Here is a 15,414-nt window from a genome sequence, read left to right as displayed (position 1 = left end):
AGGTGCGTTCATGCATACGTATAATAAGTGTCAATGTTTAATTATTCGTTCTGAAAGGGGATTCCTATTATTATAATCTCAGTATAATATTAGTTTTAAATAGGTATGCTATAGAATTGAATCCGGAATTTTATAGGATTGATACAATTTTTTTTATCATTACAAATTTAAAGATGCGTAGAATTTAACTTGAACGCATGATAACATTTAAACCCAACTAAATAAAAAAGTAGATTGAATTGACTCATTTTATTGCTACCAAGTGTTTCATGTAATTTATTATGGTTATAATCTAAATTTGACATCCAATCATGAGTCTTCCTTTATGAAAAAAATATTTACTATCTTTGACTACCAATAGGAAAAAGGTTCGTGTATTTGACTTGAGAAGATAAACTTCCTACCACGTCTGAGCGATTTTAGTGCATTTATATCGGTTTTTCACTGAAATTAAACGTTTTTCCTAACACTTATCTGCTCATTAATTACTAAAATGAAATTAAGTGGCCAATTAATAGTTTTAGCAGCGTTCATTGCTGTAGTATCAGCAAGAATAGACCCAAAAAACTTGAAGTGTTTAGGTGCGTATTTCATTTATGAATTTTTAAATGTAGTTTTAATTGTTTCTAATCTTAATCTCACGTAAAATCCATTCCAGTATGCCGGACGACCTTCGAGGAACTGGATAAGGCGATTAAAAAAGTTGATAAGTGGAAAAAAGTAGATGTAAGTAGTTTTGATTATATACTTTCAAACATCTAAGTAGGGTAATTGTGTCAGATACCGTCCAATTATAGGAGATGTCTACTTTGAAATGCTAAAAAAAAATATTTAAGTAGTCTTACTTAAATGTGCTATATTTGTTTGTATTGCTCATATTGTCTATTTTAGGTTAATATTACGTGACCTTAAATAATATTTACGGTTTATGTTATAAAATATATATTTTGAAAAAGTAGGGTTATTTCAGTTTCCGTCCGCCTGTGAGCTACTTTTCGTCCACGTATGAGTCAGTTTTCGTCCACTGTATGAAAAAGTACTGTAGGGTGCATTATTGCATTGAAAATCAATTATACCTATCTTTATTTTTTGTTTTTATGTTATATAGATAATTCTTAGTTAGTTACTAACTTCTGCCCGTGACTTCGACCGCGTAGAATGGTTATTTTCGTGATAAATATTTATATATATTTCCTTCCTCAGGACTCAGACCGACAAACAGTGTTACATTCGCATTTATAATATATAATATCAATATAATAAGGAATCATTTATTTTTAAGCTATGTACGTTACTAGTACCGACTTAGTTTTGTTTTGCATATGCGACAAAAAAATCGCAGCGATTTTAAAATTGTGATTTGTCACATTTTTCCGCGACTGCTCGCGACGCCATTGTCACAAAGTGAATTGCAGCATACGGAGTTGTATGGCCCCGCGCGCACTGCGATAATAAAATCGCACCCCGGACCTCAGTCGGCATTTCGCTCTCCAAGAGTCAACATATCGGAACCTGCTTCTCCAATGGAGTCACAAGATGAGACGCTAGATGTTGACCGTTTAATTATAGAAATAGAAGGAGATCACCTTTGTGGTATAAATACTCAGTCATACAGCGATTGCATATTGTTTCACGCCTGGCGACTGGTACGAAATCCATGTCGAGAATGAACAAATCGTCGACTTTTCATCGCAGTGCGCGCAGTGAATTTTCTGCGATAAATTACAGCGCGATTCTAAAATCGTCTCGCAAAAATTAAAATCGTGGTGCGCGCTTGGCCTTACAGACGCCCGGACCGTGACTTTGCGGTCCGGCGCACGTTCGATCGTGTGTAAGGTGATCCGCCGTATGTACGTCCATTAAAGCCGTGTAACAGACAACCGCACCCATGAGTGAGAGCGAGAAAGAGATGGCTTTTAAGGACGCAGTTTTATAAAGCCCCACATTCACACTCCTACCGTGTAGGCCGCCTCGTAGTCCGCCTCGTTGGGTAGGATTGTGTATGGGGGTTGTGGACTACGAGCCGTCCTACAAACGGCTAAACGGTAGGACGGCTCGTAGTCTACAACCCCCATACACAATCCTACCCAACGAGGCGGACTACGAGGCGGCCTACAAGGTAGGAGTGTGAATGCGGGGCTTAAGTGAGAGCGAAAAACAGATACTTATTAAACCAGCATCCACACGGCCTGGTACAGCTATCAGTTCATGCTGTAGGATATAGAGCGAGATAGGGAGACAATTATATGTCTCATTCTTGCAGGACTATTTTGTAACATCGTGTAAATACTGCTTAATAATCATAGACATTTCAATTATTTTAAAGCCCGCTCCACACTCGTGCGCGAGATATTAAGGAGGAAAAATCGTAAGATTTGACATTTTTTATATTAAGATTCGAGTAATGCTTGATGCTTAAATAATTAATTGCCTATTTTAACTTATTTCCTCGCATATTTGGGGCAAACCACTATGCTCCGGTGGGAATAGCAATTCGTGGAATCGTCTCATTGTCGGACTCAGTTCAATTCTTTCATTTCGTCGAACAAAATCGAAACTCATCCACGAATTGCTATTTTCGCCCTCAGTAATCATGTAATAATAAATCTCGTCTACACCACTCATAGTACATGGACGGAAACTGAAACAATATTTAAAGCTATTTTTAGTTTTCGACCACGTATTTTAAACATGATTTTAATCAAGCAACACTGACAAAATCGTGGACGAAAACTAAAATGTATAATCTTATAAGCAAGAAACATCATTTTAAGAGAAAATATATAGTAGTTTATAAGTCTTTTGAAGTAAAACGATCATAACAAATACTCACCTAGCTGTTCCAGTTACCGTCCGTGTGGTCGGAAACTAAATATTTTTCAAAATTAGTATGTCAGTACTCGTCCACTAAATTTATCAAAGATTATTATGAAAAAACTATAAAAAACACTTAAAATTGCGTTTACTATACTTTTAAGTTGCAGTATGTGCCAATAACGTAACTTAAACTAGTTAAATTAATTAATAAACTTACCGTGAACATTTGCCGCCAACACTTTTTTTTTCTTGCAAAATGACGTTTTCAAGCTCTGGATGCAATGCCGCCACTTACATAATTTTTTTTAAAGCCGCTATTTGTCAAATAACACTTTTATTTTGGTAAAAATATTGCTTAGACATTATGGATTGCAACAAATCCAAACATGTGTGAGAAGGCTTGTTTATATTCAAATTTTCCGCAATTCTTTGTAGCACCTCCGCCAAGTGGACGGAAACAGGCACTGGACGGCAAACAGACACAATTACCCTATACCTAGTCTGATCTTAAGTTTGTTTATAAGTTGGTAAAGATAGATATTTAAAAGTCTGAGCTTTTACTTAACTCGGTTTTATCAATACATGTCGCAAATTTCTTATCACTCACTTATAAATGCTATGGGTGATTTTTATGGAGATTTTTAATCTACCATTCCATACTATAACTTGACTAAAGTCTATTTTTTTATTCGGTAGACTAAAATGACATTTTATAGTATGAAGATCATGTGTCATTTCATACTATGAAATGTCATTTTAGTCTACCGAATAAAAAAATTGACTTTAGTCGAACAACTATAAATTTCTTTTTTGTTTATAGTCTAACAGAGAACTAAATCCTATAATATTTTCTCGCAGAATAAATTGAGTAAATAACAATATTTATAGATGAATCGTGAGGAAACCTGCATACATCTGCGAAGAAATTCAAAGGTGTATGTGAAGTCCCCAATCTGCATTGGGCTAGCGTGGGGACTATAGCCTGAGCCCTCTCGCGCATGAGAGGAGGTCTGTGCCCAGCAGTGGGACGTATATAGGCTCAAATTATTATTATTATTTTAATTATTTTTAATTGGAAACTTCAGTTACAAAGGTAATTTTTATTTATTTATTTTAAATAACAATAAATACTTTGCAACTTAGAGCTACTATGAGTACAATCGAGAAAAAATTATACAAAGACATACTTGTTACTACATTTTGTATAATACACACACATTGCTGCTGTTTGTGGCTGTTTTCAATAATTTCTATTATAGCCAAGAAAATTGCCAAACTTCAGCTGCTGGTTGCTCTGAAACTGTATTTTCGGCAGTGTCCGACCAAAGTTTGGGTTTTAGCATTAAAATCGTGGGTTTTCAAATTTCAACTCAGCCCCGTCTCCATATCGCGCGGCAAACCATCGAACATGCGCGGCAGCCGCGCGCAATGGATACCGGGCTGCCGTGCGAGCCAACTCGATGCGCCCGGTATCCATATTGCGCGGCAAGCTATCGAACATTGGCTCGCGAGGCAGCCGCGCGCAATCGATACCGGGCTGGCTCGCGAGCCAACTCGATCATTCGCTCGCTCGAACGCGGTTCGCGACGAACCATTCATTGTCGGTGTTTCGGCGCGCGGCAAAGGAATGTTCGCGCGCAGTTGGGACGGATGTGTACATATTTCAGTTGGCTCGCGAGCGCGGCAGCGGACATGGATAATGAAAAGTGTCGTACTTTAATTAAATTATACGGAACTAAACAGTTTCTATGGAATAGTAAATGTAGTGATTATCGCAACAGATCATTAAGAAGTAATGCATGGAATTAATGCTTTTAAAAGTTCGTAATCTTCTGATGTCATTCTTGTGAAATTTTGTAATGTAACATCAACTTCATATATCATGTCTTCCATATGTCTCACACCACCATGTAGTATTCTATTATTTCTATTCATAAACATCTTTTTCAACCACCATCGAACTTTCCGTTTAGGTTTCTTGTGAATAATATAAATAATTATAAAAGCGGCAGCTGCACGACGACGTACGTCCATGGTTCCCGAGTACAAACTGGTCGATGGTCGGATTCGTCGGATCGCCTGCCGCGCGAGACCGCCGCGCTATAGTTCAAGATGGCACCGAACTTGGCTCGCGAGCCAAAATACAGGTTTGCCGCGGTCGAACATTGCTCGCGCGGCCGCCGCGCGATATCGAGACGCGGCTGAATAACGCCGTAAATACTTAAATAAAAATGAGTTAAGTATATCCCTCCCATGGTTTCCAGGTGGGTAACTTCAGGATGGATGCCAGCGGAGATACAATGCAGGATAAAGTGCCGGCCCACAGATCCACCGTCTACATCTCCGAGATGATTGACGACATCTGTGAGTACTCCTAGTTTACTGAAGTTTGCACTCAAGGAGCCCTGGATTTGGTTGTTGGTACAGTCGCCATCAGATATATCGTGGCGGCCGAGGCGCTCACAAATATCTGAACACGCCTCTATTGTCAGGGCGTTATGGTGCGTGTTCAGATATTGTGAACACCTTGGCAGTTTTTTACGAAATTAATAGGAAAACTGTATTTGTTTTGCTGTTTTGTAATTGGAAGCGCTGGTGGCCTAGCGGTAAGAGCGTGCAAGTTGCAATCCGGAGGTCGCGGGCTCAAACCCCGGCTAGTACCAATCCGGAGGTCGCGGGTTTAACCAATCCAATCGTCGTACCAATGAGTTTTTCGGAACTTATGTACGAAATATCATTTGATATTTACCAGTCGCTTTTCGGTGAAGGAAAACATCGTGAGGAAACCGGACTAATCCCAATACGGGCCTAGTTTACCCTCCGGGTTGGAAGGTCAGATGGCAGTCGCTTTCGTAAAAACTAGCCCACGCCAATTCCTGGGATTTGTTGCCAAGCGGACCCCAGGCTCCCATGAGCCGTGGCAAAATGCCGGGACAAGGAAGATGATGAATTGGAAAACTGTTTTTACAGGCAAGAAGATGGATGACTACGTCCGAGTGTACTATAAGGCGACCGGCAAGCTAGAGATTATGCAGCTGATGACTGAAGCAGGCGGGATGAACCCGGAGTTCAGCAAGACCAAGTTTGTCACCGACGATGACCTGAACAAGAGTCTGGAGTACTATGTGAGTAATTGAGTATATTACAAGGCGACCAGCAAGCTTGAGATCTTGCAGCTGATGACTGAAGCAGGCGGGATGAACCCGGAGTTCAGCAAGACCAAGTTTGTCACCGACGATGACCTGAACAAGAGCCTGGAGTACTATGTGAGTGGATTTGTGTCATATTTACTTTACAATAAAGTCGCTATTGGCGTAGCAAGTTACAAGGCCGCCATGTGAAGGTAAGAGCAATAACACTACATGGTGATATATGTGGCTTTCCATTAGAAAAGGGTCCTGCTTCATCTGCAATAAGGACTATTCTATCAGGATTTCTGTTGGAATTTCAGATAAAAAGGACCTTACTAAATTGTACAACGGGACTTTTTAATCGTTTGTTTTGTTTTAATAATGTGTAAAAATCGTGAAATTTAGACAAACATTCTGCTATATAACACTTTTAAACTCTCGTGTTTTGTACACGTTTTGTGGTGCAACTAGGGTTGCCAGATCGAAACGCGCTATTATCGGGGAAAAATATAATTTTTTCGGGATTTTGAGACTTAAGTCGGGAAAAAAACATTCAAGTTAAAGTAATTGTATTAAAAACAACGATATTTTATATTATTGGCACTACGTCAGCTGCTCTGCCCATAGACGTTTTTATGATGCTGACGCGCTCAATACGGTACGGGTCGCTCGCTAGCTCGACGACAGTTCGGAACTTGAAATTATTGTTTTATAACGTGCAGCTGTTTTTCGGGACAATTTCCACTTTGTCGGGAATCGGGAACACATGCTAAAAATCGGGAGAATCCCGCCAAATCCCGACCACCTGGCAACCCTAGGTGCAACTCAGCTGAAACGTCGGAATTTGAGGTAAAAACAATGAAACTATATCGCCGTAGACCCCTTTGTGTAATTACATTCTGCTACTTTGTGGCGTGTAATCCATGACGAGTCTTGTTGAAATTTTCCCATATTTTTTACCCATTTATAAATGATTTGTTTTATTTCAGTGTGAGCGTATGTTCGAACAGAATGAAGACGAGATCACGTCGCTATACAAGCATCGGCCGCATGATGACGTCATGCCAGACGCGCTTAACGAGGTAGGTATTTATCACTGAGAAATATAAGTAAGGAAAAAGTGCTCCATACATCCATTTTCTTACCAAAACGCGAGTTATTTTGTAGTCGACATCTAACGTCAAGTAGTGGAACTATCAGTAACGCTACTTGACACCAGATGTCACGAGTGTCGGGACTGACTAAAAATGTATTAATTGCTAAAACAATTTACAACTAATATAGGCCTGATTAAGAAATAGCATAGAGATATATCAGTAAAGAAAGAATGGTAACTCCATACATCACTTTTCTTACAAAAACGCGAGTTATATCGTAGTCGACATCTAACGTCAAGTAGTGGAACTATCAGGACCAGCTACTTGACACCAGATGTCAATAGTTTCGCTACTGACGAAAAATGTACTGCTAAAACAATTTACAACTAATATTATAAACTGAAGGAGTTGAAAATAGAGTTTCGGTGCATCCGGTTATAATATTAGCTGAAAATTGTTGAGCATTAGAGCTTTAGTTTGTCGCGACATCTATTGTCAACTGGCAGAACTGATAATGTTCGCTACTTGACGCTAGATGTCGATTACGTTTAATAACCTGCGTTTTGGTAAGAAACCTGATATATATATGATTAAAGTAACTGTTGTAGTGTGTACGGAACTGTTTAACATATTCAGTGCCGAAAACCCGATCATCGGGTATTTTATGTTTTCGTTCCCAGGCCGGACGACCCGATAGTCGGGATCGTGGTACTACACCTTTATATGACGACATTTTTGTGGCCTGGCGCGGATGTCTTGTTTGGCTGGGTGGCAATGAATGTGTTAATGGGCCATTTTATTTAAAGTTGTCCCCTACACTTTTTTTTTAATTTGTGAATTTATATGTTATTTCTACTCAGAGTCACGAGCTCTTTCTATCCTAATAGGATAAAAAAGTGTCCCAAGGTTTTTTCCCATTCCGTTACCATTTTTTCATAGACTTTGTATGGCGGTTTCGGAATGGAAAGATCGAAAAATGTATGGAAATCTTGGGACACTTTTTTTCTCTTATTAGGATCAAAAGAGCTCATGATTCTGAGTAGAAATAACATTAAAAAATCCAATTTTGAAAAAAAAAGTGTAGAGGACAACTTTAAATAAAATAGCCCTAATACATTTAGATCTTATTTAGATAATAATATCTGGGTGACCGAGTTTCGCTCAGAAAACATATAAAAACTCGAAAATGCGCGTTTTCCCAGAGATAAGACCTAGCTAGATCGATTTTTCGCCCCCAAAAACCCCCGTATAGCAAATTTCATCGAAATCCTTAGAGCCGTTTTCGAGATCCCCGAAATATATATGTCGGAGCGAGACACCAGAAGGACGAATTGCAGCGTTACAGTTCATAGTTAGACGCCTGTATAAAGTCGATTAGCAATGTTTGGCTACGTATTATTTGCTTGTAACGAAATAATAAAGTTTCGTAGTGAATAACGCCACCATCTATTGGCGTATTGATGAACTAAAATGACAGGTAGAAGGCTTTGGAACGTCAAGATGTGTATCTTGAGTGAACGTAGGCACGAGCAAGCATTTTTGTCGTTATGTTGGTAGACTGGTCAGGCAGGTTTACTAACTTGAATTGGAGGCGGGAGCGGTTGGCTCCGCCGCTGGAACTGGCTTCTGTCTTCTTGATCGGACCGCGCTAGAGATCGGGCGTTATCGTTAGCCATACCTCGTGCCTAATTCGCTACGTTCCTGAACGCTTATACCTGAAGGATTATTCTGAAAGCTTATAGATTCTGACGTTCTTTAACCGTTTAGCTAAGTGTTTATTTCCAAGTGTTATTTTGATTTCTTATGTGCCATTAGAAGCTTACTTTTGTAAAATAAAGATTTGAACGATTTCAAGTGATCTTTTTATTTTAAATCAAATCATTTTGGAATAGTGATTGGTCGTTTTGATTATTTAGTACTGAAATATAGTAGGCACTAGTATGGTTAACAAGTCTGAATGTTTATTTCATGCGTTGGTAGCATACCTACTATTTTGGCTGTGAAGTAATACATCGAGGTACCATGCCCACCACCCGCTATCAATAGCCCCACACATTTAGCCCTTCTCCCTCTTCGACATATATATATATATAAATAAATAAATAAATAAACAAGAATTGCTCGTTTAAAGGTATTAGATTATTTTCAGATCTGCTTCAAGCACACAAAGTACTGCGAGGACTGGATGCTGCCGAATGCAGAGGATACCACCTGGACTGAGGAGATGGAAAGAGAATACACCAAGGTGAGACCCGCGGCACAGAATAAATAATACTACTTCAATTTTTTTTTTTTTTTTTTTTTTTTTTTTTTTTTTTTTTTTTGGTACATGGAAAACCAACAGCGCTACATATATCCAGAAATTACAATAGACTCACAGAGCCAATTATAGGTTCTCACTTATAGAAATACAATAAATTATAAAAAGTTTTTGCCCAACTTAGTTACACATACAAGTTCACAACTAGTTTTAAAAAATAATATCTGGGAGACCGAGCTTTGCTCGGAAAACATACAAAAACTCAAAAATTAGCGTTTTCCCAGAGATAAAAACTAGCTAGATCGATTTTTGGCCCCCGAAAACACCTATATACCAAATTTCATCGAAATCGTTAGAGCCGTTTCCGAGATCCCCGAAATATATATATAAATAGACAAGAATTGCTCGTTTAAAGGTATTAGATAGATAGATAATAGAACATGTTATACCTCTTTTAAGTTGAAAAAATAAATAAAAATAAAACTATTACTCTATTTACGCTGTCAGACATCGCAGTCAAGATTGTCTTGCTTTCCAGCATAGGCCTTCCCCAAGTACCTCCAAAGTTCCCGATCCAGTGGTACCAGCAATAGTTATGAAGAAAAATAATACTACTAGCACAGAATAAATCATAGTACTAAGTACAGAAGACTCACTCTCTAACAAAACGCGTCTGTTACAATCAGCACAGATATGGCCGCTAGGTGGCGACAGCGCCACGCGCGGCTTATGGCTTTCCCCAAAATTGGGGCCGAACGGATGTACTTTTAGCTACCTGTAGCAAAGCGACGAAATCGCGGAGTGAGACACGCCTGCTACTAGCATAAAGAAAGTGCTAACTCCGTACATAAGTTTTCTTACCAAAAGTACCAAAACGCGAGTTATTTCGTAGTCGACATCTAACGTCAAGTAGTGGAACTATCAGTACAGTGACTTATTTTACAAAAGTGTTTTTCAATAAAAAGACACGTCAAGGTCGCGTAGTCTTTTTCTAATGCTAACAAAACGAACTATATTTAATAATAATAAATAATAAATATTATAGGACATTATTACACAAATTGACTAAGCCCCACGGTAAGCCCAAGAAAGCTTGTGTTGTGGGTACTCAGACAACCATATATATAATATACAAATACTTAAATACATAGAAAACAACCATGACTCAGGAACAAATATCTGTGCTCATCACACAAATAAATGCCCTTACTGGGATTCGAACCTAGGGCCGCGGCTTCACAGGCAGGGTCACTACCCACTAGGCCAGACCGGTCGTCAATATTTACTTCTTTATATTAAAAAAAATGGGTTATTCCCACTAGTTACCACCAAGTTGTTACCAGTGGTAACTACTGGGATTTTTTTTCCCACCTTTTACCACTGGTAACTACTGGGGAAAATTATTCCCAGTAGTTACCACCAACTCGGTTTAGTGGTAACTACTGGGAATTTTTATTCCCAGTAGTTACCACCAAAATTATGTTATAGTTAAATACTAATAAAAACAGTATAAATAGTAAGAGTATAAATACAGAGTGATTCTGAATTACCTAATAAAATGACTTGAAAAATAATCTAAACGGATTATTAAATTTATTCTTACATATATCATAGTTTTTGTACTAGTACCGGTTAAACTGTTTCTATATTTTTGGTCACTTTTAAGGCAGTTGACTAAAACACTAATCGACTAACAATTATTTATTAAATCACTCGATATTTATACTATACTATTTATACTGTTTTTATTAGTATTTAACTCTAACAAAGTTTTGGTGGTAACTACTGGGAATAAAAATTCCCAGTAGTTACCACTAAACCGAGTTGGTGGTAACTACTGGGAAAAAAAAATCCCAGTGGTAAAAGGTGGGAAAAAAATTCCCAGTAGTTACCACTGGTAACAACTTGGTGGTAACTAGTGGGAATAACCCAAAAAAAATAATTAATTTTCAGATCCACGGCCCGGACCCTTACGGCTTCAACATGGGCGGCATGGGCGGCATGGGCATGGGCATGGGCGTAGGCCCCGAGATGCCCGACGGCCTCGGAGACGAGCTGCCTGAGGACCTCGAAGAGTTACCGGAGGAGGAAATTAAAGATGAGCTGTAAACTGTGACAAATGGCGAATGGTGAATCAACTTTTTCTTGTCACTCGTTGCCATGGCATAGAGAAATATAGTATAAATTACGGTATCAGCGTAATTCGTCCCATTCGTTTTTCGTTCATTTCTTATGTCCGTCTCATTCTGTGTTCGTCACTCATTCTTTATTCGTCTCGATCGCTATATGTCCCTATCGTCTTAAGTACAATTATGTAACCTGTCTCTTTCTTAACAAGTCTTTTTCGTTTTTCGTCACGGTCTTCCTAGGACTCATTCTTTCTTATTCCCTTTCGATTTTTGTCTCATTCACTTATTCGTCTCATTTTTTTTCATGCATTCGTTATTAGTCACATTCGTGATTAGTCTCATTAATTTTCAGTCTAATTCTAAGTTCGTTACATTCGTTTTGCGTCTCGGTCACTATTTGTAACTATCTTTTTCCGTCAATCTTATTTTTTTTTTAATTATATCTTATTGACCAAGTGATCGTCATAATTTCATGTAATTTTGTAGTAGTCTGACATTTAAAATAACACTTTGAATTCTGACAGTTCATTTGCTTGGAAATGCTAAGGAGGTATGACTCTATTTATACAATCTGCGTACTTAATATAACTTTAGTACGGGACGATTAGCGAACGTGCCCAAAAAAGAACGGAACGAGTTACCATTAAAGACAAAAAAAGAGTGAGACGAATAACGAAAGTGACTAAAGATAAAGTGCGAATGATACCAAAAAAGACCCACACAAACAAAGACATAGTCCTAGGAAGACCGTGACGAAAAACGAAAAAGACTTGTTAAGGAAGAGACAGGTTACATAATTGTACTTAAGACGATAGGGACATATAGCGATCGAGACGAATAAAGAATGAGTGACGAACACAGAATGAGACGGACATAAGAAATGAACGAAAAACGAATGGGACGAATTACGCTGATACCTAAATTACATTCCTTGACTGTACAATCATACATGTCAATAAAATTCACAAGGGGTCATCAATTAATTACATCACACGAATTTCTAGGTTTTTTGACCCCTCCCCCCTCCGTGTCACACTTGGTCACATTTGGCAGACCCCTCCCCCCTGGTGTGACGTCACATTTTTTCAACGAAATTGTCAAATATTTATGTAATAATATCAAAATATTTTTCACAAAAGAAATATTAGTAATTTTACAACCCAAAACTGATTGGGACAGAAATTTAAACGAATAAAAACAATAGGCCTGATGACAGTAACAAAGAATCATGGAAATAATGGTTTCATATAAACATATATGTTAATATAGTTCTAAAAAATGGCCCAATCTCAGTATAAACATTAGGATGATTAATATATTCAATAAAATAAAAGTGCAAAATTCTCCAATCAGCCATTTTGACTGAAACGCCAATCAGAAGCGAGCTAAGGAGTGACGTCATCAATCCTCATTGAACGTAATCCATAAATCCTCACCAAAGAGTTTGGAGGTTCAAAAAAAATATTATTTCGCCACTAAACGTTTATTACGTCAAAAAAATATGATTACACGATGTGTAGTAAATATTTATTTGTAATTAAATAAATGAAATGCTAAATAATACGATATTTCGCCAAAAAACTTTTTTAATTATTTGGCTGAATGGAACTATCATTGCCATGTTGGCTGTTGGAACCAGAAAAAATGAAAAATTAAAAAGTAAAACCGGCGCTCGGTGATTTCACTCAGAGTTTGCATGTATCTAAATAATTCATCTTAAATTGCAACCGTGTGAGAGTTTTTGTATAAAATGCGTTTTTGTGATTAATGTTTGTAATGTATTTATCATCCCTAATCGTAATATATGGTGCTGAATTGATAATATCATTCGGATTCAAGGGAAAATTCGTAACTGTAAGTATGTAAACAATGTCTATCCCCCTTCCACCAACTAATTCGTGACGTCACAAATCGCTTGCGAGGCGTTTTCGCGCGAGGTTTAAACTAGCTATAAAAAAATGCAATTATTTATGTTAAATCTTATAAGTATAGCCATAGAGAAAAAAATACATAGAGTGCTCACTCCATACATCAGTTCGGACTATTAATTTCAGTGTCTACATCTAGCGTCGAGTAGCGGAACTATCAGTACTGCTACTTGACAATAGATGTAGCACCGACCGGAAAGTCTTATGCTGTTGAGATAAGACTTTCCGGTCGGTGCTACATCTATTGTCAAGTAGCAGTACTGATAGTTCCGCTACTCGATGCTAGATGCTAATAGTCTTTTTGGTACTAAAACTGATGTATGGAGTGAGCACTCTATGTATTTTTTTCTCTATGGTATAGCTGAAATATTGTGTTTTTCGGAACCAGTACAAGTGTACCGACAATAATAAAAGGGTTTTGAAAATTTGTCATCAGGCCTATTATCGTTCCAAAAACTTGTTTTATACCGTATTTATCAATGATAATTTTTTTTTTTGTTACTGATGAAGTTAAAGTGACGTCACAAAGTTTGTGACTCCCCCCTCCCCCTTGTCACAGCATGTCACATTTTCTTTATCCCCTCCCCCCCTAAACGTGCGATGTAATTAATGGATGACCCCCAAAACATGTTACATATTTGTAACATTAATTATTTAAAGGTCCATATGTACTGTAAAACGTTGTACGATACACGTGCGAATAGGTAATTCGCAACTCGTGTCGATTTAATTTATCACCACTAATTGCGAATTTCCTACTTTCCGCACTTGTATCGTAAATAACTATAATTGTCGTCAGTCGTAATATTGGAATAGGGAATATTACGCGAAACTCTGCCTAGGGGGCGCCACTTCCACAATCCGTCACAATCTAAGGGTCTACCGCAAACGAGAGAGTCGAAATGTTGTTATCTAACCTCTCTATCACTCTTGCATATTCGAGCGATAAAGCGGCAGGTAGCTGAGTTTCGATTTCGCGTTTCCCGGTAGGCCCTTTGTAAACACACCGCCTTGATGTATCAATGTCATATTTGATTGTCTGTGAAAACTTGTCAAAAAACAGTTTAAGGCACAGTATGTATAAGTTACTCTATGGTTTACGATGCTAGTGCTGCACTCTGGTGGCAGAACATTGCAGTAATACTCCCTATTAGCATAGAGAAAAAAATACATAGAGTGCTCACTCCATACATCAGTTTTAGTACCAAAAAGACTATTAGCATCTAGCATCGAGTAGCGGAACTATCAGTACTGCTACTTGACAATAGATGTAGCACCGACCCGAAAGTCTTATGCTGTTGAGATAAGACTTTCCGGTCGGTGCTACATCTATTGTCAAGTAGCAGTACTGACAGTTCCGCTACTCGATGCTAGATGTAGACACTGAAATTAATAGTCTGAACTGATGTATGGAGTGAGCACTCTTGTCTTACTTATTTCTCTATGCTATTAGTTGGGAAATTCTGGACTATTAGTAGCAGGGTAGGATGGTTTTTGCAAACTTTTGTTAAGACGGTTTGTTATCAGGGGGCCGATTTTTGAATTTCGATCATTCGATTTCGTCACTCGAAAATCGGTGGAAAACGGAGAAATGCTAATTTTTGAAAAACGAGTGATAGAAATTTGGAATCGAGTGGTACTGACCACTCGTTTTCAATTCTATTAGTAGAATTTATATGCCTAGTAGTGGAGATATTACTGAACGAAATACACGAAATCGAGCGGTCGAAATTCAAAAATTGGCCCCCAGTGCTATATGTATTCCTAAAAACATGACAATAATATAAATATTTAAAGTATTAACTTTATTGTGAATTTCGAGTATTTTACATTCCAATTTTTATAAATTTGCCAGATACTGGTTAAAAAAGGCTTAGCCTGATTAAGAAATAGTGTAATATCAAGACTCGCTAAAGAGGATTAGTTAAATTATGTCTTCCAAGCTATAATGACAAAATGCCTATGTATTTTATAAGGGCATAAATGCAGGTCCACAAAGTCTATATTGATATCACAAAGTGTCTTATAAGTTATAACGTTATACAAAGTTTT

General features: G+C 37.8%; 1 protein-coding gene across 1 annotated transcript; it reads left to right on the top strand.

The window, feature by feature from the left end:
- The first annotated feature begins 205 nt into the window (after positions 1-205).
- LOC134659240 (protein seele) lies at positions 206-11,419 on the top strand. Its single transcript, XM_063514880.1, has 7 exons — positions 206-581; positions 659-726; positions 5,082-5,181; positions 5,788-5,942; positions 6,938-7,030; positions 9,195-9,290; positions 11,259-11,419. Exons 1-7 carry the CDS (start codon positions 494-496, stop codon positions 11,412-11,414), a joined length of 756 nt encoding a protein of 251 aa, XP_063370950.1. The 5' UTR covers positions 206-493; the 3' UTR covers positions 11,415-11,419.
- The last annotated feature ends 3,995 nt before the right edge of the window (positions 11,420-15,414 follow it).

This window comes from Cydia amplana, chromosome 24 (genome assembly GCF_948474715.1).
Source record: "Cydia amplana chromosome 24, ilCydAmpl1.1, whole genome shotgun sequence".
Classification (NCBI taxonomy): domain Eukaryota; kingdom Metazoa; phylum Arthropoda; class Insecta; order Lepidoptera; family Tortricidae; genus Cydia; species Cydia amplana.
This window is presented reverse-complemented; position numbering and strand designations above follow the sequence as displayed.

Excerpts from the sequence above, each read along its gene's own strand:
- LOC134659240 (XM_063514880.1), top strand. The coding sequence starts at position 494 with ATGAAATTAAGTGGCCAATTAATAGTTTTAGCAGCGTTCATTGCTGTA. Across the intron at positions 5,182-5,787 it reads CGAGATGATTGACGACATCT|GCAAGAAGATGGATGACTAC; the intron begins GTGAGTACTCCT and ends CTGTTTTTACAG. Across the intron at positions 9,291-11,258 it reads TGGAAAGAGAATACACCAAG|ATCCACGGCCCGGACCCTTA; the intron begins GTGAGACCCGCG and ends ATTAATTTTCAG.